The sequence below is a fragment of the Oryctolagus cuniculus genome, chromosome 6 (assembly GCF_051225735.1).
Source record: "Oryctolagus cuniculus isolate XC-2025 breed Fujian yellow rabbit chromosome 6, ASM5122573v1, whole genome shotgun sequence".
NCBI classification, from domain to species: Eukaryota; Metazoa; Chordata; class Mammalia; order Lagomorpha; family Leporidae; genus Oryctolagus; species Oryctolagus cuniculus.
Genome location: NC_142872.1, coordinates 48,466,088 through 48,485,450, shown reverse-complemented (window position 1 = coordinate 48,485,450; position 19,363 = coordinate 48,466,088). Strand labels below are relative to the sequence as shown.

Here is a 19,363-nt window from a genome sequence, read left to right as displayed (position 1 = left end):
CTCCTCGTTTCAGCTCTCAGCAGACCGTAATCACATGTACTTTTTGTGTTTTAGACCCTGCCAAGCTTTCCTTGTTTGTGTGATTCATGGTGATTTTGCTGATTAAAGTGGCCCCCAAGCCTAGAGCTGCAGTGCTGCCTCGTGGGCCTAACCCCTAGCAGGCTGCGATGTGTCGTAGAAGAAATCCACATGGGACAGGCGTCACGCCAGCATGACTTCCAGTGCTTCTGCCGGGAGTTCCTTGTTACTGAGTTGGCAGTACAGTATAGCAAATACACAAAGCAGGGTTGCCTGTTGATCACATGACCAAATGTGATCAGAGACTCGCAGGAACTTAACCCCACATCCTCCCTTAGCAACAGGAGTTTAATACTCACGGATTCCGTGTCCCAGGGTGGCCTCTGTGACTAGCAGAAACGAACTGTGTGTAGTTACACTCATGCGCTCCTACGAACGGATAGGGAGTGTCCGTCCCCATCAGCCTGTACTCGTTTTTAAAAATTATATTTAATTTCATTTATTTGAAAGACAGGGTGACAGAGAGAGAGATAGACATAAATAATCCAAAAAAAAATTTTTTTTCGGGGCCAGTGTTGAGGTGCAGCAGGTTAACCTCCTACCTGCAAAACCGTCGTCCCATATCAGAGTACCGGTTCAAGTCCTGACTGATCTGCTTGTGATCCAGCTCCCTGTGAATGCACCTGGGAAAGCAGCAGCAGACGGCCCAAGTGCTTGGGTTCCTGCCACCTGCACGGGAGACCAGGATCGAGTTCCTCGTTCCTGGCTTCATTGCAGCCATTTGGGGAGTGAATCAGCCGATGGAAGAGTTTTCTCTGTGTGTCTTTCTCTCTCTCACTCTGCCTTTCAAATAAATAAAATAAATCTTTAAAAAAAAAAAAAAAAAAAAGCATCTCTCTGCATTCCTGGCCTCTCACTAGTGTCTGCAGGTGGCGTTCACGGTGTGCCCTGGGCAGCGCATTAGCGTTCCTCATCTGTGCTCTGCTGTCAGACCAGGGGTGCTTCTTAGACCCGTTGCCTTTAGAGCTCTTTAAGCCACAAATCAATAGCCTCATGTCTTAGGGCAAATACCAATAAAAGCTGTCGCCTGCCTGGTGCCTCTCAAGGCCTCAGGAGAGTCTGGGAGGGGCTGTCCTTCCCCCAATAAACCACCCTTTCCTCTTCTAAGCCCTTCACCCCTGCTCTGATTAATGGGCAGCTGCTACTGCTGAAAAGCAGGGGGGCGGGGTGGGGTGACCCCACTGGTGCTGTTGCCGAAGGTTTCAGAAACTTGAAAGCAGCCTTAATCCCGCCCTGGCTAACGAAGATGAACCCATGAGCTTCTTCCTGCCAAAGCTGGGGGCGCCTGAGATGCCTCCAGGGCTGTGATTGTAGGCAGCGGCTACAAAGGGAGTTCCTAGTGTCTTTTCCAGGGGTGTAGTTCAGACAAAGTGTGAGATTTATTGAGACTTTACCCCAAACCTGCAAGGAAGCCTGGCAGGCCATACGCAGGCGGTGATTTACCAGATCCTTGCGGGTCATGCAAGAGCGGCCAGGAGGAACACCCCATTTCCTCCTGCCACAGGGAGCGTTTGAAACCACTTCAGCATTCCAGGAATCGGGGCTGGTCGTAGGTTTGACTGTGCACTTCATGTGACGGTCGCTGGGGTCTTTACCCCTCCCCCCGAAAGCTGCTCCAGCGGAGGTGTGACTGGTGACATGGAGCAGGGGGAAGGAGGAGAGGGAAGTGGCCAGACAGCACAGGACAGACTGGAAGGGGTGGTCTGTCCCGTGAGAGGCATGCTGAGCAATTCCAGGCATGGGACATGAATGTCACAGCCCCGGGAGCCGGGGACAGGGTGATTTTCCATTTCCTGTTCCTGTCCCAGCAGACAGGCAGGCCTAAGAGCCATTTCAGGGGAGGGATTTTGTGTGCACTGCCTGTCAGACAGCTGGCGGGGCCGGAAGCTCTCAAATTGTATGATCTGCTGTAGCAAGTCTAGCGTCCGGAACTGTTTGTCCAAGGCCTGGGCCCCTGGGCTCTAAGTGCTTGGATTTTTCTAGAGATTGGGGGGTGGGGGTAGGGCCGGATCTCAAGCTGCATGAGTGGTTTGAACTGACCGCACACATTCTGAAAACAGTTATTTGACCTCTGCTGGGTTGTAGACACTGTCAGCCCAGAGATTCGGGGGCTTTGTCCATGGTGCCTGTCGCCGAAGGTGATGTCTTCCACCCTGAGGTACTTGCCATGCACCAGGCTGTGCTGGTCGATGGGAGACAATGAAGTGTAAAACAGACTAGGCCCCCACCTCACTCTGCTCTATAACCCAGAGGTGTCCCCTGAGGTAGCAGCGTGTAAACCTGGAGAGACCAGCTGGTCTCCCGGCATGTGCCAGATCGAGCCAGCCGAGAAAGTCCAAGTGTCCTCGCAGCTGGGAGAAGAGCTGGGCTCACACAGCGAGCAGGAAAGGAGCAGGACACTGACACTGAGCGCTCCTCTGCTCTCCTCCTCTCTGAGGCTCGGCTGCTTCGAGCAAGCCTTGGGTTTTTGTCTTCTTACTTAGGTTCTCCCTGAGCCCTGTCTGTCATGTTTGTCCTGTAGCCTTCATGCATCCCTGTTGGCACCAGGATTGCCGCACGCCTGTTCCCTCTGTGAATTGCTGAGGTGCGGGAGGTGTTCCGGAGCCCTCGACCAGGACACCCCTCACACAGCTCCTGGCGGAGCTGCCCCTCGACACTGGGGAGTGACGCCTGTCACAGCAGCCTACACCGTGCTGGGCACCCGTCACCTGCCTACAGTGTCTGTTTCTGTTAAGTTTGAGACCAGTCTTAGCCCCTAGGGAAGTACGCGAGCCTGTTAGGTCGCAGGGTGGAGAGGTTAGAGATTGTTTTTTGTGTCTGGTGTGCTTGTCTGGGTTTTCCAGAGTGACTTCAAGGTGTGTGTGTTGCCTTTTGCCATCTCCTGGATCCTGATTTTAATTGCAAGCATTTTGGTGTCTAGACAGGAAAAGTCTCTTTGTCACTGACACGGTGAGGTTTCTGGGTCTCTCCTAGGAAAATCTGACGCCTCCTGACTTTCGAACTCTTGTAAAGCAGATTCATGCTGAGAAACTCATGGACTGGAGCAGACCCACATTCTGGAACCTTCTCTGGTGGTCGCTCTGACAGTTCTGGCTTCCAGGTTCTCATCAGCAGTGTCTTGCCTTGTGAGGAGTGTAGACTGTTTCTCTTCAGTAGGAACGTGATATTCATTCTTTGTAGGAAATTAGAAGGTAGCAAAGATATAAACAGTAAAATAAAAATCACTTGTAATCTTGCTACATTTTTTTCTATAAACAGAATTTGGGGAGTTACTGTTACTCTGTTATTAACAGTGTTAACTTGGAGCAGCTAGTGTTTATTAATTTTCATTGTTTTTTTGAAAGGCAGAGACAGATCTTTTCATCTTCTGGTTTGCTCCCCAAATGTCTACAAGAGCCAGGGTTGGGCCAGGTGGGAGCAAGGAGCCCCCAGCTCAGTCTCGGTCTCCCAAGTGAGTGGCAGGACCCTAAAAAGTATTTGATCTACCACCTGCTGCCTCACAGGGTGTGCATCAGCAGGAAGCTGGAGTCAGAGGCGGAGCTGGGACCCAAACCCAGGCGCTTGATATGAGGATGTTAGTTTCCCAAGCAGCATCTTAACTGCTGCACCCAGTGCCCGCCCCTAATGTTGATGTGTATTTGCCAGGCAGTGTTCTGAGGTTTTTTTGCACGTGTTTTCTCTTTCAGTCCTTAAAACAATGCTATGGGGCAGGCAGATAACTGAGGAGGAAACCAGGGGCCAGTAAGGTAGCCAGCTTGCCTGAAAGCATACAGGAAGGAAGGGATGGGAACGCAGGTACTGGACTCAGAGGAGCCACTGTAGAGTGGCGGCCGTGTCACTTCCTTCCTTGGCCATACCAGGAAGACTGGGGCCAGCAAGTGGAGGATTGCGGAGGGCCTCCTGGGTACTCTGTGCTCTGAGCGGCGGAGCCTAGAGGAAAACACCGACCCACAGGACTGCGCCCTGCGTCTGGAAGTGGCTCCCCCTCGTAACTTGACAGCTGTGGCCAGGATTGGCTCCCTCTTGCTTCTCCCAGCTCCCAGCAGAGGCGGGAACATCCAAGGGCCCTGCGTCCACTTCTTTGGCCGTGCTGCTCTGTTCTTCCTAAAGTCTGTAGAGCTGACCTGAGGCGGACACTGGAGGACTGGGAGTGAGCATGCTGCAGGGGAGTCACCCAGCACCTTCGTGACGGGAGAGGGCTCTGTCCCACCCCCACCCCTGCATGCCCAGCGGCCCCTGTCCCACAGGCCCTGCTTTCGCGACACCTGGTGACATTTGGGTCGGTTGGAAAGTAGAGTGCAGAGCAGCCAGGGATCCACAGAGGCGCCGTGTGCAGTCATTGCACCAGTTTCCCCTCCCGTGACAGGGAAGTCCTCGCCGCAGGAGAGGAAGCCTGCGGTGACCCAGCTGGCCGAGTGCCACCTCTGGCCCGGGAGGCATGTTCACAGTTTCCTCCCGAGGAAAGCAGCCACCCACAACCTCGTCTCCGTATCCAAAATTAGACGCAGGAACTCCTTCAGCCTGTCCAAATGTGCTTGCCTTCAGTCCCCCTCCCTCGCTTCATTCATCCGTTATTTACCCACGCCTGCTCAGGGCCAGGGACAGGAGATGCGGCTGAAAGCAGAACAGCTTGCTTGCCGGAGAGGAAGGAGGGAGGAGGGGCCTTGTGCTCAGTTTCCTGGGGGAGGATGGGAGTCTAGCCAGGCGGGCTCCCTGGGCCTGCCTAGTGGACTCCTGGAGCCTGGGGCAACCGGTGTGGGGGGCTTGTTTCCCCAGGACACTTCCCAACCTCTGGGTGCACCTGCAGCTGGTCCTGAGAGCAGAGAGGGCGGGAGATGCTGCTCACTCCCCGCTGCCTCTGGCCTTCCCAGCCTCGTCCCTTGCTTTGTCTCCCTATCAGATCCCTTCCGGATGCCCAGCTCTCACCTTACCTGTGGCTGTGATTGCAAGGTTGGTCTGGAATTAAGCACAGGTTTGTAAAGATGCTGTTGTAAGCACACTGAGCCATCAGCTGTCATCCTCATTTCTGCTCATGTGAGTCCCCTGTCACAGATAAGGAAGCACAGGCCACCCAGCCAGGAAGGGGCCGAGCCTCAGCAGCACCCGGGCTGGATCCAAAGAGCGTGGGCTCTGCCCCACCAGCTGCCTGGTTCACACAGCCTTTCTCGGGGCTGCTGTCCTCGGTGTAGCCTCTCATTCCACATCAAAGAGCTCAAAACCTGTCCCTTCTTCAGGGAAGAGCAGGAGGGCCACCTTTGTGAGAGAATGCGTCCTGTTAGAGAGCCACAGAAATTCCATCACTGGAAGAAAGAACTAAGTCCTATTGAGGACGCAGATTTGAATGGAAAAGGCCTGGAGTTAAAATGCTAAATGGCATAAGCGGAGGGGAGGTTGAAGACCCGAGCGTGTGTGGAGGACAGGGTTCTGGGTTAGGTGGGGGAGGCTGCAGTAGCTTGCCTGCCACCCGCATCTACCTGAATTACTGCTCCCACTTGTGGATGCGGGGGGAGTGCAGGGGGCGTTCGGGCCTTTGGGGCCTTTTGTTCATTTATTTAAAGAAAATCAACTATGTATTGAGTGTGAACTTTATGCCAGATACTGTGCCAGCTGAATGCAACCTCTAGCATCTATGAGGCAGATGTGGCCTCCGACTCACAGACATCCAGCTGGGTGACTGGGGCCACTCACTCAGGCCTCCGGAGCTGCTGTTTGCACGGAACACCCTCAGCTTCTCCAGGGCTCTTGCCAGAATTAACTGAGGGGCACCGCTAAGGGCAGAACAGCACAGCCCTCCTCCCCCACAGAAAATGCGGTGTGGTCCTGGCTAACAGCGGCTGTGATGCTGGTGTGTGTCAGGTCCAGGGAGCAGGGGAGAGAACCGGATGTCATTGGTGCTGCCGCCCTCCTGGAGCTCACACCCTGGTGTGTGGGCCCTCTGCCTCTTGCTGCCTACTTGGGAGACCTGGGACCATCCCACCCCAGGGAGCGGCACCTGCACAGGCCTTGAACCCAACACATGCCCCTCTGCCTACACACACACACACACACACACACACACACATCTGACTGAGAGCCTAGAACTCACCATTGGAAGGATTGGAGTTCAGGGTCACTGTCCTGGGGAAGGAGGCAGGTGCAATGAGATCAGGTAGGAGGTGAGGGAAAATTTTGTTGTGCTCACCTCCACCCCTATTTTTTTTTTTAAAAAAGATTTATTTTATTTATTTGAAAGAGTTACACAGAGAGAGAGAGAGAGAGATCTTCCATCTGCTGGTTCACTCCCCCAGTTGGCCGCAATGGCCGGAGCTGCACCAATCCGAAGCCAGGAGCCAGGAGCTTCTTCCGGGTCTCCCACGTGGGTGCAGGGGCCCAAGCTCTTGGGCCGTCTTCGACTGCTTTCCCAGGCCATAGCAGAGAGCTGGATCAGAAGTAGATCAGCCGGGACTTGAACCAGCATCCATATTGGATGCAGCTTTACTCGCTATGCCACAGCGCTGGCCCCAACCTCCACCCCTCTTTCAAAACCTGCAAGAAAGTGTCTTGTGGCATCAGCTCCTACCCTAGCAGCTTCTCTGTGCCAACTGACAGGACTTGAGAAAACTCCATGTCTGGGCTGAGAGAAGAGACACCATGTCCAGTAATTAGCACAGCCCTAGTGCCAGGGGTCCTGTGCCTGTCGTGACCCTGCACTGTGTCCTTGAGCCCTCCTCACCACCTGACGTCCCAGGTGTGGATTTCCAGACGACGCCCAAGATCATGTACATGGAGACAGGGGAGCCAGGATGGGAAACTGGCACCTGACCCTGAACTTGAGGTCCCCAGGAAAGCCATTCCCCTCCCACAATCCTGGCTGGCTATGGTTGCTGGCTCCATGACCATAGATAAAGCTGGTGGAGTTCTCCTCCTCCTGGGGGTCACTTCTCCAAGGAAGAGGAATCTGAGGAAGGGAAGCAGCAGCAGAAAGGTCCTTAGAGCCAGGCATTTGGCTCAGTGCTTCGAATGCCTCTTGGGACACCTACATCCCATATTGGAGTGCCTGGGTTCAAGTCCCAACTCTGCTCCTGATTCCAGCCTCCCAAATGACTGGGGCTGGGCCAAGCCAAAGCTAGGAGCTTCATCTGAGTCTCCCACATGGATGGCAGAGATTCAAGTACTTGGGCCATCTCCCACTGCTTTCCTCTTCCAGGCACGTTAGCAGGGAGCTCAGTTGTAAGTGGAGCAGCCAAGATTCGAACTGGCACCCATATGGGCTACTTCACAGGAAGTGGCTTGACTCACTGCACCACATCGCTGGCTCCCACTCCCTTTTTCCTTTTGTTTTTTAGTGTATTTAAATTTTTCCCTGATAAATGGATTTTGTGAGGGTTTTTTCTTTTTAAAGTAGTTAATATTACTTCTCTTGGCCCTAATTCAAATAGTCAGGAACCCTGTTTGGTTTGTCTGGAGGCTTGGTTGTCCAAACAGTAGGTGGAAGAAGATAAGCCAGTCATCTGAGAAGCCACATTCAGACTAGAATGGGGTTTGCTAGGGGCTAGAGAGGGAAGGGGAGGGAGTGTCGCATGGATTCAGAGTTTCTGTTTTACAGAAGAGAAGGGTCCTGTGGCTGGGCAGTGGCCATCATTGCATTAACACTGTGAGTGTATTTAGTATCCCTGCACTGTGCAGTTACACATGGGAAATTTTTTTGTCATGTGGTTTTGACCATAATTTTTTTAATGCCAGTAAAGGAAAAGAGCAGGCAGTCTGTGAGAATCCTGGTGACACGGGGTAGACGGTGTCTAGCCGCTGTGGCATAGCCACTTGGCTGGACTCACTCGCCGTTGATCCACTGTGCAACAGCCTCAGGGACTGGTGGTGTGCCCCAGCCGGCCAGGTGTATAAAAGGCAGGTAGGAGGCGCTACTTACACACTTCACCTCCACCACCAATGACACGGGCACACGTGTGTGCCTGCCCACCAAGACCTGGAGTGAGGACTTCGATAGGTCTGGGACTTGTTTTGATTTCAGGAGTACATTGAAAGAGCCCCTATGTTCCAGTTCGGGACAACGCGAACATCAAAAAAGAATGGGAGCAGGCATTTAGCCTAGAAGTTAAGATGCCTGTGTCCCACGTTAGAGTACCTGGGTTCCTTTCGTGTCTCTGGCTTCCAGTTCTAGCCTCCCAATGCTACAGACCCCAAGAGGCAGCAGTGATGGCCGCTGCCCACTTGGGAGACTTGGCTGGTGTTCCTGGCTGGCTTTGGCCTGGTCGAGCCCCAGCTGTTGTGGGCATCTGGGGAGTGAGCCAACAGATGGGAGCTGTCTGTTTCTCTTCCTCCCAAATACACAGAAAAAAGTAAACACGAATGTGGATGGAACGATGGGACTTGTGTAACTAGTTTTTTGACCCCCGCTGTAATAGCTTAGGCAAGGATCATCCATGGCTCCGAGCCAGGGGGTTAAAGGTTGTTGAGAAACAAGATGGTCAGAGTCCCTGGACATCAGCTGGCAGGTGAATAACAATGGTTACATTGATTTCACAGGAAGAGTGAATAAGCGTCAGACAGCATTGGTATTGCTGGGCCAAACTGAGGGGGTCTGAGAACAAGGGTAGAACAACACCTCTGCAGTTTTCTCGTCAAAACCTGCATCTGATCATGAAGAAACAGGCAAATCCGGAACGTGGGACGTTTTATGACAGCTGGCTTAGAGTCTTCCCAAGAGGCAGTGTCCCACAAAACCAAAACCATGAAGGTGACTGAAGAGGTGTAACAGACTGTGTGTGTGTGAACCGAATTTGGGTCCTAGATCAGACAAGGAAGCAGCGGTGATAAAAGGCATTTGGGGAGGATCTCAGATGTGGACTGAATATTTTAAAGGTGTTATTGCGTTAATGTTGACGTCTTAGAACTTCTAATAGCATTGTGATTTATAAGAAGATGACCTTGAGTGGATGCATGTCCCATCTGACACCCCACCGGAAACTTCCCATGAAGCCACTGTTGATCTCCGGTGTTCCCACAAACACAGAGTGAATGTGGCTCAGTAACAGCCCTGGGAAGTCTGGGGGAAGCGTCTTGTATGTTCATTGTTGTGTTCTTCCATCCTTCCTGTGGATCTGAACATTTTCAAAATGAAAGAGCATCCAAGGAGTGGAGGCGAGGTGGTAGCTATTGTCTGACTCCCGGTCGCCTATTTCTGTCCCCTGGCCCTCCCTGGGGGCCCAGCTGAGGACCTGCAAGCATCTGTTCTCACTGCAGCTGAGGCCGGGGACAAAGGGCCGGCCCCACTCGGAGTCTGGGGAGGAGGGGAGGAAATGTGTGTCGGGCAGGTGCAGCACCAGGAAACTCATAAAATCTTTTTGGCTGTGAATTGTGTTGTGCTGGGGACTAGTGACTGAGCTGGGCTGGGCCTAGCTAGCAGGAAACAGTGGGGCTCCTGCATCTGCTTTTGGGCAATAGAGGCTGACATCCCCCACCAGCTTCTTATTCCGCGCCTCCGGGGACCCTGAAGGAACCCATGAGGACCCAGGGCTTGGTGCACAAAGCACCTCCGTGTGCTAGGCGAGAAGCACAAGAAGCACTTTCCATTCTTTCGGTTTTTTTGTTTTGTTTTGTTTTGTTGTTTGTTTTGTTTTCAGGATTTATTTTACTTATTTTAAAGACAGATAGAGAGATCTATCCACTGATTTACTCCCCACATGGCCTCAATGGCCCGGACTGGGCTAGGCCAAAGCCAGAAGCCTGGAACTCCATGCAGGTGCCCCATGTGGGTGGCAGGGGCCCAAGCACTTGGGCTGTCCTCTATGTTCCCAGGCGCATTAGTAGGGAGCTATTTCTGAAGTTGAAGCAGCCAGGACTGGAACCCACACTCATACGGGATCACAATGTCGCAGACGGTGGTTTAACCTGCTGCGCCACGACACCTGTCCCCGCACTTTCCACTCTCCCTGATCATTTCATCTGCACATGGAGCTTATTCCTAGATGGTAAACAAATAGCCTGTGGAGTTTAGTGCTGTTAGGTTCACAGCAAACTCCTTGAGGATTTAGACCCGGCTCTGCCTGGTGTGGCCTGCAGGGCTGTGGGGCCTCAGGAGGTCTTCCCCAGTGTGGGGCACTGAAGATGCCTGTTCAAGCCAGCTTCCTCCATAATCCGCAGCCCTTTCCCTGTAGAGGACCCGCCTGGACTGGGAGCAGAGCTGGGAAGGGTTTGCACAGCATGAAGAGAGGATGAGCCTAGTCTGGCAGAGACCATCTGCTGCCGGGGGTAGATTGCTTGTGCCAGCAAAGCCGAATGAGGTCTTAGTGGCGCCCCCGGGGCCAAGGCACGTCTGTGCTGGAGGGCTGTGCCGCCTCCTGCTCCATGCAAGAAAGAGAGCTCCTATCTGTTCAGCGTCTTCAGCTGAGGCTGGCTCAGTTGAGCACCAGGTTCAAGGAAACCTGGACCATCTGACAAAAAATAAATGTTTTCCTTCCTTTATGAGTTGTGCAAAGAATATCCAGTTGTTGGAGAAACATTAAGGCACAAAAGAGCATCAGAAAAAATCGAGTGGCTCACAATTCCACTGTGCGGAGAGCGCCGTTCATTCACTAGGCACCTGCCCGGAAGATTCCCAGGGTGCCTCAGTGCCAGGCACGGTGCTGAAAGCCAGCAGCACAGCCGCGCAGGGGCCAGACCCGGCTCCTGTCCTCAAAGGGCTTAGAGGAGGCGCTGGCCATGACTATCTGTAGAAGCGCCTTGATAGGTCAGGAGGCCTCTGAACTGAGCTCTAAGATGGGTACTGGGAAGAGTACTCCCAGCAGGGAGTGGTCAGCGTTCCCTTTGGCCCCATCCAGTGCCTGGGAAGGGACTGTTGGGTGTGAGGCTCCAGAGGCCAGCAGACCCACCCAGTAGATTTCCAATCACACAAGAGAAAGGCTCTTCCACGTTGGGCAGCTTTAACTTTGCACGGACAGGAGACAATGTGTGCTTTGGGGGCCATGCTTTTCCAGGTGGACTGGGCTCCAGAAGGTGGCGGAGTGCGGGTTGCCGTCCGCTGCCTAGCCCGTGGTCTGCAGTGGTCTCTGCCCCACACTGCTGAGCTGCTTGCTCAGCCCCTCCCCAGCGAAGACAGGAGCTGCATCCGTGCCATCCTGCCCCGACTTGGCGCACTGCTGCCACGACAGAGACCCTGGTCTGCCTGGAGTGGGTGTTGGGTCTCCCAGAGGCATCCCTCGAGGCCCGGCTCAGGAGTGCGGTGCATCTGTGGTAGAGAGCCTGCAGCGGTGACTTGCTTATCTCTCCCACGAAGTGGAGATGCTGGTGAGAACTGGGTCAGAGGCCCCTGCAGGTGTGAGCAGACGGGTGAGCCCTGCGCTTCTTGCTCCCTTGATCAGCGCCGATGGGTGCTTTGCCGCCTCTTCTGACATTCACGCAGCAGCTGCTCTGCATCCTGTGAGGCTGGGCTTGCAGGCTGCAGGTGAGCAGACCGGAGCCTGGCCCTCCAGGGGCTTGCCACCTGGAGTGGGAATCGTACAGAGTGTTGGGAGATGGTCTGGGAAGGCTTCCGGGAGGCAGTGACTTGCAAGGGTTAGTACATGCCAAGTTCTCCTGCATGAAGACAGGGTGGGGAGAGTGTTCAGGCTGGGGGTCAGGGAAAACACAGGGGTTCAAAGAACTGCCAGTGCTGAGGTCCACAGCCCGGTGGTGGTGGTGTCTCCCTTGTGTGGAACCCGAGGCTGGGGAAGCCCCGTGCTGTGGAGACTCACACAGTGGAGCGGTCATGTCCCTTCCAGAGCCCCTGGGCATTGCCCCTCCGTACAGGAGGAGCTCCCCCTGCCCCTAGGAGCAGTCCACAGCTGGGGACGGCAGGGCTGGATATGGAAATGCCTCTGTTCCTTGACCCCAGTGGTGCGGACAGCAGGGAGCCGGTGAAGGGCTTTTCCACATCTGGAGGGCCAAGGTCAGATTTACAAGGTCATGATTACAGCCTGGATTGGTGAGGGCCAGCAGGAGGTGGGGCCCCTTCCTCCCAGCTTCTGGCTGCTGGTGCTGACTGCTCTTCAGCGCCTTCTGCGACTCAGGTGCTGGTCTGCGCATTTGATGTGCATGTTCTCGTTGAATCTAACAAGGGCCTTGTGATGTACTAGGGCCATGTGACCCATGAGGAAGCTGAGCCACAGAGAAGGTGAGACCCCTTACCATGATCACACAGCTGGACATGATCGCGGAAGTCTCTCCCGGTAACGTTTGCTCCATCTCCCTCCACAGGTAAGTTTGAGGACAGGGAAGACCGCGTGCCCAAGCTGGAGCAGATTAACAGTGCGAGGATCCTGAGCAGCCAGAGCTTCACCCTCACCAAGAAGGAGCTGCTGAGCACAGAGCTGCTGCTCCTGGAGGCCTTCGGCTGGAACCTCTGCCTGCCCACGCCCGCCCACTTCCTGGACTACTACCTGCTGGCTTCCGTCAGCCAGAAGGACCACCACTGCCACACCTGGCCCACCACCTGTCCCCGCAAGACCAAAGAGTGCCTCAAGGAGTACGCGCATTACTTCCTCGAGGTCACCCTGCAAGGTGAGAACAGCGACACGGTGGGGCCCAAGGCAGAAGAGGAGCTGGGCTTGGGTGGCTCGAATGGCCATGTCCCTCCAAAGGGGACCTTCTGATTCTGTTATATTTTTACTTATTGTTTGAGGGACAGATAAAAGATCTTCTGCCCAATGGTTTATTCCTCAGATGCCCCCAATAGCCAGCACTGGGCCAGGCTGAAAACCGGGAGCCCAGAACTCAATCGCGGTCTCCCCTCCCATAGCAGGGACTCGAGTACTTGAACCATTACCTGCTGCCTCCCAGGGCACACAGTAGCAGGAAGCTGGAATCAGAAGCAGAGCCGGCACTCAGACCCAGGCGCCCTGATGCAGGGTGTGGCATCTTTGCTGCGCCAAGTGCCCATGCTAGAGGGCCTGCCTTATGCACTGGGGCCTGTGTATCCAGGTCATTCCCACTTTTGAAGGAGGTCAGAAAAGACTGAGCACAGATTTGCCACAGGTGTTACCAATGCCATGTAAAATAAACAGCAGCTTATACACGGGCGGAAAGTACCTTACAAATTTCAGAGATCAGCTAGTAATTTTTCTTATGGAAACCTGGAATACTGCAAAAGATTGAACCAGCACAGGTTCGCAAAAATCCATCGCTTCTGAAGAGTTGGCATCATACGGATAGGCTGGAGGGAGGGGAGTATGTTTACATCTGCTTTAGCAAAGAAAGTAACCCAACTTGGGGACTCTGCCTTGGAACCCACTTTTCCCAGTGTATTAAAATCTAGGTGTTAGGAGAAAACAGTGATTCAGAAATGCCGCCCATACAACCACACAATACCCTGCCACAAACCAAAATAGTTATGACTAGCATTATCAGTGGTTGTGATACTATGCATTGAGTTCTTATTGTGCAGATACCTTGGTTTAGAGCTTTGCCAACATTACCCCACACAAAGAATTGTTTCTGTCATTCCCATTTTGCAAATGAAGGAAGTGATGCGTAAGAGGTGAAATAACTTGGCCACTGTCATGGCTAGGATTTGAATCTGGGGAAACTGACTCTGTGGCTATGTCTACAGCTGTAATACTACCCTAACTGATGGATACGTTATAAGGCAAAAGTTGAAGTCATTGAAAATCCTGAAGAATTTAGACCACTGGAGCCAGTGTTGTGGTATAGTGGGTTGAGCTGTGGCTTACAACACTGGCATCCCATATTTGAATGCCAGTTCCAGTCCTACCATTTCTGCTTCTGAACCAGCTTCCCGTAATGTGCCCAGGAAAGCAGTGGAAGAGAGCCAGTTTGGGCCCCTACCATGCACATGAGAGGCCAAGGTGGAATTCCTGGATCCTGGCTTCAGCCTGGCCCAGCCCTGACTGTTGTGGCCATTTGGGGAGTGAACTAACAGATGGAAGGTCTCTTTTTCTCTCTTTCTCTCTCTTTCACCTTGCCTTTCAAATAAATCTTAAAAAAATTTAAGATAACCATGTAATGCACTGTAAATCAAGTGTCATTCCTTAAAACTATGGAAAGTTCGCCTGTTTGCCTTTGCACGTGTGTGGTACCAGCTTTGCTATGTTGCCAGCTGTCTTTGCTGGATGGTAAGATTCCTTAGCAAACCTAAGTGAAGTGTCAGTTTCAATTGTGAATTACCAGCTCGTGGAGCCCCTCACTGATTCATTCAACAGATTTCCACTGAGTGCCTCCTGTGGGCCCAGACATTGTTCTTAACCATAAGTGGCTGCAGTCATACTCCCTAAGGGAGCCTGGGAAATGGTGTGGCATTCCCCCACAGCAGCCAATGAAGGGACCTACACTGTGTGGTTCTGTGTGTAGCCCTGCAGCAAGCCCCTTGCAGCCTCCTGAGAGCCATGGACGATACTTGGAAAACCACAGCTCTAGGCTGACTTACAAATCCCAGATTGGGGCCAGTGCTGTGGCGTTGCAGGTGAGGCCACTGCCTCCAGTGCCAGCCTCCCATATGGGTACTGATTTGAGTCCTGGCTGCTCCACTTCCAATCCAGCTCCTTGCTGATGGCCTGGGAAGATAGCCCAAGTACTTGGACCCCTGAGCCCATGTAGGAGCCCCAGAAGAAGCTCTTGGCTTTGGATTGGCCCAGCTCTGGCCATTGCAGCCATTTGGAGCATGAACCAGCGGAAGGAAGATCTCTCGATCTCTGCCTCTGTCTCTCTGTAACTCTGTCTTTCAAATAAATAAATAAACCTTAAAAAAAAAAGAAAAGGGTCAGCGCCGCAGCTCAATAGGCTAATCCTCCGCCTAGCAGCGCTGGCACACCGGGTTCTAGTCCCGGTCGGGGTGCCGGATTCTGTCCTGGTTGCCCCTCTTCCAGGCCAGCTCTCTGCTATGGCCCGGGAGTGCAGTGGAGGATGGCCCAAGTGTTTGGGCCCTGCACCCCATGGGAGACCAGGATAAGTACCTGGCACCTGCCATCGGATCAGCGCGGTGCGCGGCTGCAGTGCGCTGGCTGCGGCGGCCATTGGAGGGTGAACCAACGGCAAAGGAAGACCTTTCTCTCTGTCTCTCTCTCTCACTGTCCACTCTGTCTTTTAAAAAGAAAAAAAAAAGAAAAAGAAAAAGAAAGAAAGAAATCCCAGACAGAGAAGCAAGGTGTTTGAAGATGGAACAGTTTCTAATTGTCCTTCAATTGAAAGGACAGCAATGAGCAGCCTTTGAACCAATTCACGGGTCCACTCATACCCAGCACAGACATGGGGGTCCTGAGGGGCTGGGGAGTGTGCAGGAGGAGGGGATGTTGTGGGGGTGTTTCTGAGGCTGATTCCTTGTGGGGTTCTCTTTCAGATCACGTCTTCTACAAATTCCAGCCTTCTGTGGTCGCTGCAGCTTGCATTGGGGCCTCCAGGATTTGCCTGCAGCTTTCTCCCTACTGGACCAGAGATCTGCAGAGGATCTCCAACTACTCCCTGGAGCATCTCAGCACGTGCATTGAAATCCTGCTGGTGTATGTTCCTCTCCTGATCTTCTGTGTTTCCCAAATTCTGAGGTTCCCCTTGACCCTGAGGCCCCCTATGGTCAAGGGTGATTGCCTGAGGCTGGGGCCAGTGGTGGTACCTCCAAACATCGTGTCTCATGGGAAATGGACTCTGGTGGCTTCTGATAGAAGTGAGGTTGGGGGAGGTGGTCCTTCCTATTTGCAGTAGTTTTGGGTTTGCATTTTCAAGGTCAAGGAGCCAGGGAGTAGAAAGGTTGACTGCATTTCCTTGTAGACATCTGAACTCTGTGAGCCAAACTACAGTGTAATGTTAGGGATAATCACACCACACAAGGAATTCTCATTATAAGCTCCTTTTCTCAGACATGGCTGCATAGCTGGCCTCTTCGCCAGCTAAGCCTGAGTGGCTTCACAGAAGAGGCCACAGCCTCTTTGCAAGGACCCCGGGAATGTTGGAGAGAAAGTGTTGTGTAAACACTTGCTTGAAGCTGTCATGGACCCATACCGTAAACTCCTCTGGAGTGAAGGGCTCCCTGGTGACCGCAGCATGGTGGACAAACAAGGCAGAACGGCTCGTATGGCTCCACCAGGTCTACCAGTCTCCCACCAGCAGGAAGTGGCACAACCTGGTCACTGGCCTCCCTATCCCAGGGACTGAAGTGAGAGCAAAAGCATTTGTGTGCCTGAAGGGGGCCCCACTCAGTCCCTGATGTGGGCTGCCTTTGTGTCCAGAAATGCCTGTCCAGCTCCCTAGGCCTTGTAGGTGTCTGAAGCCAGAGAACATGGCCCGGTGTAAGAGTTGGTGGGGGCCCAGGTACTTGGCCGTGGCCTGGCCCCATCGTAGCTGATGGTCGTTGCTCTGGGATGTTGCTTCTCAGCTTTTGCAGCCTCTCTTCACTTCTTGCTTACAGAAACCCCTGGTGGTTGTGTTTTCCCAAAAAGTTGCATAAAGATTTTCTGAGATGGAAACAGTTTGTTTCCATCCCCATCTTCAGATGGGGTCAGTGAGACCGCTGGGGGCAACTCACTCAGTGTCTCCTAGCTAAGCACTCAGCCAGTTGGGCGTGCAACTGGCCCAGAAGAGCGTGGAAGGCCATGATGCTGCTTTGTGCTTTTGCGGGCCCCTGGAGCGCCGCACAGCGCCAGGAGCTGAGAGTGCAGTGACGAGGAAACGTTGATGGGCTCCCGACCTGCCAGCTCGTAACTGCGGGTTATCTCTGGGGTGCTGACTGCAGAGATGGGGCAGGAGCAGCTTGTCTGGCCATGGGGCTGTGCTGCAGGCAGTGAGTGCAGGCTGGCAGGGCCTGGCCATGCAGAGCTGTCACGTCTCTCAGGGCCCCGCGCGGTATGGCAGGGAGAGGCATGTGCGCATGTCTGGCCGTTTGACTACCAAGTCTCACTCAGGTCTTTTCCTTTCAGAGCCTATGACAATGTCCTCAAGGATGCCGTCGCAGTCAAGAGCCAGGCCTTGGCGATGGTGCCTGGCACGCCCTCAGCCCCCACCCAAGTGCTGTTCCAGACCCCTGCCTACCCCACCCTCGGCCAGCCAACAACCACCCTGGCCCAGTTCCAGGCCCCCGTGCAGGACCTGTGCTTGGCCTATCGGGACTCACTGCAGGCCCACCGTGCCGGAAGCCTGCTCTCCGGGGGCAGCGCCTCGTCCCTTCATGCCCCCTACTCCGCCCTGCAGCCCCTGGATGTGTGTCCCGTGCCCGTCCCTGCGTCCCTGAGCATGCAGATGGCCATTACAGCCGAGCCCAGGCACTGCCTCACCACCGCCTATGGAAGCAGCTACTTCAGCGGGAGCCACGTGTTCCCCGCCGGCTGTTTTGACAGATAAAGCCGCCTTGGGGCCACATGGGTAAACCTTGGAGACCCAAGTAGAGGGAAAGGACGCTGAGCCACACAAGGCAACTGGGAGGCCATCTCCCCCAGACCCCCATGGCCTTGAAACAGAGGGATCCATGCTCTTTCCAATTAAAACTAACCCCAAGCCAAACATTTCATGACATACCTCACCCGAGAGCCTTCCTCTGAGAAACATCTTCCACGTGTGGCTGGGATGCACGGCCGGGGCCCAGTGAATCCAGAAAGGCTTGGGAAGAGGCCAGGAGCCTGGGAGCTGGGCGCAGGCGCGTCCTGTTCATAGCAGCAAAGACTTCTTTCCTCTTTGCCAATGGCAGCTACACCACTGACAAGGCAGGAGCGACCTACCCTGTCCCCGGGGCCCATGGAAGATGCGGTCTCGGGTGCTTTTCTTCCCAGAGCTCCATCCACAGGGGCGTACCGTTGCACCTGAGCCTCTGCCTTGCAAGGCACAGTGGGTAATCCTCTTGTGTTTGTCGTCGAACCAACCTTTTCAGGCCTTTAGCTGTTTCTCGTGCTGCTGCTGTGTCCCAAAGTGATCTAACCTTCTGTTCAGTAAGATGTCTGTTTACAAGCTACATCAGGGACTGTGTGATACTTGAAAAATTCCTTAGGAGGAAAAACCAACTTCACTGCAACGTTGCCTGTCCCACGTGACAAGCTGTTAAGTTTTAACCCAACGTGTGGCGGGCCTGTGGCTGACAACAGAACAACCTTTACAAAGACATACAATCAGGAGAACTGCTTTCCAGGGTCTCCATTCCGGAAGATTTCACATCGTGGATGCTGTGTGCACCTGTCGAACTTTGATCACTGCAGGGGTGTGGGGGGGAGGGGGCGGTCATTGAAGGGAAGAGAAGGCTTTGAAACCAACTGTCCCCACCTCCCTCCACCTCATGCTCACGGTGCATGAGGTCAAACCCCAGCTTGGCCTTGAATTTTGTCGGTGGCAAAAGCTAATGGGAATATGTGCTTTGTGGCACTGGGATGTGGGGAATGGGGCCGGACATGGGCCAATGAGCCCAGCATCAACTGGCCGTGATTGGCTGGATGGAAAGCCAGTATTTGGGGCTGTGCAGCGAGGGGGATCTCAGGAACACTGTCGTAACCATGTGCAATATGTTTTTGTTCTGACTCAAGGCTGGTGCTCCTCATGAGGGGAATGCCTCGGACCTAGGAGGGGCCAAGGACCACGGAAGCAGTTTTTGTTCGTTCTTTTGTGCGAATGCGGCTTGGTTTTCCGGACTCAGTTGCCGGGCTGGGGCGCCGTTGCAGGGACCGCCAGGAAGGCAGCTGCGCACTGCTGAGCTGGATCCGACGGTGGTCAGGCTTCCCAGAGCAAAGGCTGGGTCTCGACGTGAGGACGGAGGGACGAGAGGCTGGGCGAGGAGGGGGTGCCGCTGCTTTGTCAGACTAGCATAGGAAACCGCACGCTCGTTTGTTGCTGTTCTTTGTTCTCGGCCTGCCTCCTATTTATGTGTGACCGGATTGGATTTCAGGTTGTTGTGTCTGTGTTCTGGGGTTGGGGGCCCTAGTAGAGCTTTACAGCCAGCCCAACCCCCGGAAAAGGGCGCCTGCAATAAACGCACCACCTGCTCTCCGTCTCTGGGGCCTCTTCCTGTGCGTCCCCTCTGGAGCCAGCCCCTCTGGCCCTCTCTCCGGTCAGTGCTGGTGGTGTCTTCTCAAGAGTGGCAGTGAGGGAAGGCTCAGCAAGACTGACTTCCCGGAGCTGGGTTTCCCTGGGGACATGAGCCAGGCAGAGGAGTGCGTCGGGCTGACGTCTGTCTTCATCTGTTTCCTGTTGCTAATCACACAGCACCAGAGACGCGGCCCATTACAAAGAAGAGAGCATTCCTTGGACTCCCAGTTCTGGCGCAAGGTCAGGAGGCTGCGTCTGGTGGCGTTCCGGCTGGCAGGGTCCCCAGGAGATGCAGGGCATTGCA

The 19,363-nt window shown here is 54.0% G+C and overlaps 1 protein-coding gene across 5 annotated transcripts in view; it reads left to right on the top strand.

Moving 5' to 3' along the window:
- Positions 1 to 19,024, top strand: part of CCNJL (cyclin J like) — a 61,755-nt gene extending 42,731 nt beyond the window's left edge. For 4 of the 5 annotated variants that reach the window (XM_089335024.1, XM_089335025.1, XM_002710350.5 and 1 more), the window contains exons 4-6: positions 12,310 to 12,612; positions 15,404 to 15,563; positions 16,974 to 19,024. In XM_089335024.1, the coding sequence (XP_089191150.1) occupies positions 12,310 to 12,612; positions 15,404 to 15,563; positions 16,974 to 17,394 (884 nt within the window). In that variant the 3' untranslated portion in view covers positions 17,395 to 19,024. Of the gene's footprint in view, positions 1 to 12,188; positions 12,227 to 12,309; positions 12,613 to 15,403; positions 15,564 to 16,973 lie in introns of all 5 variants that reach the window. The other variant, XM_089335027.1, reaches the window with a different exon arrangement.
- The last annotated feature ends 339 nt before the right edge of the window (positions 19,025 to 19,363 follow it).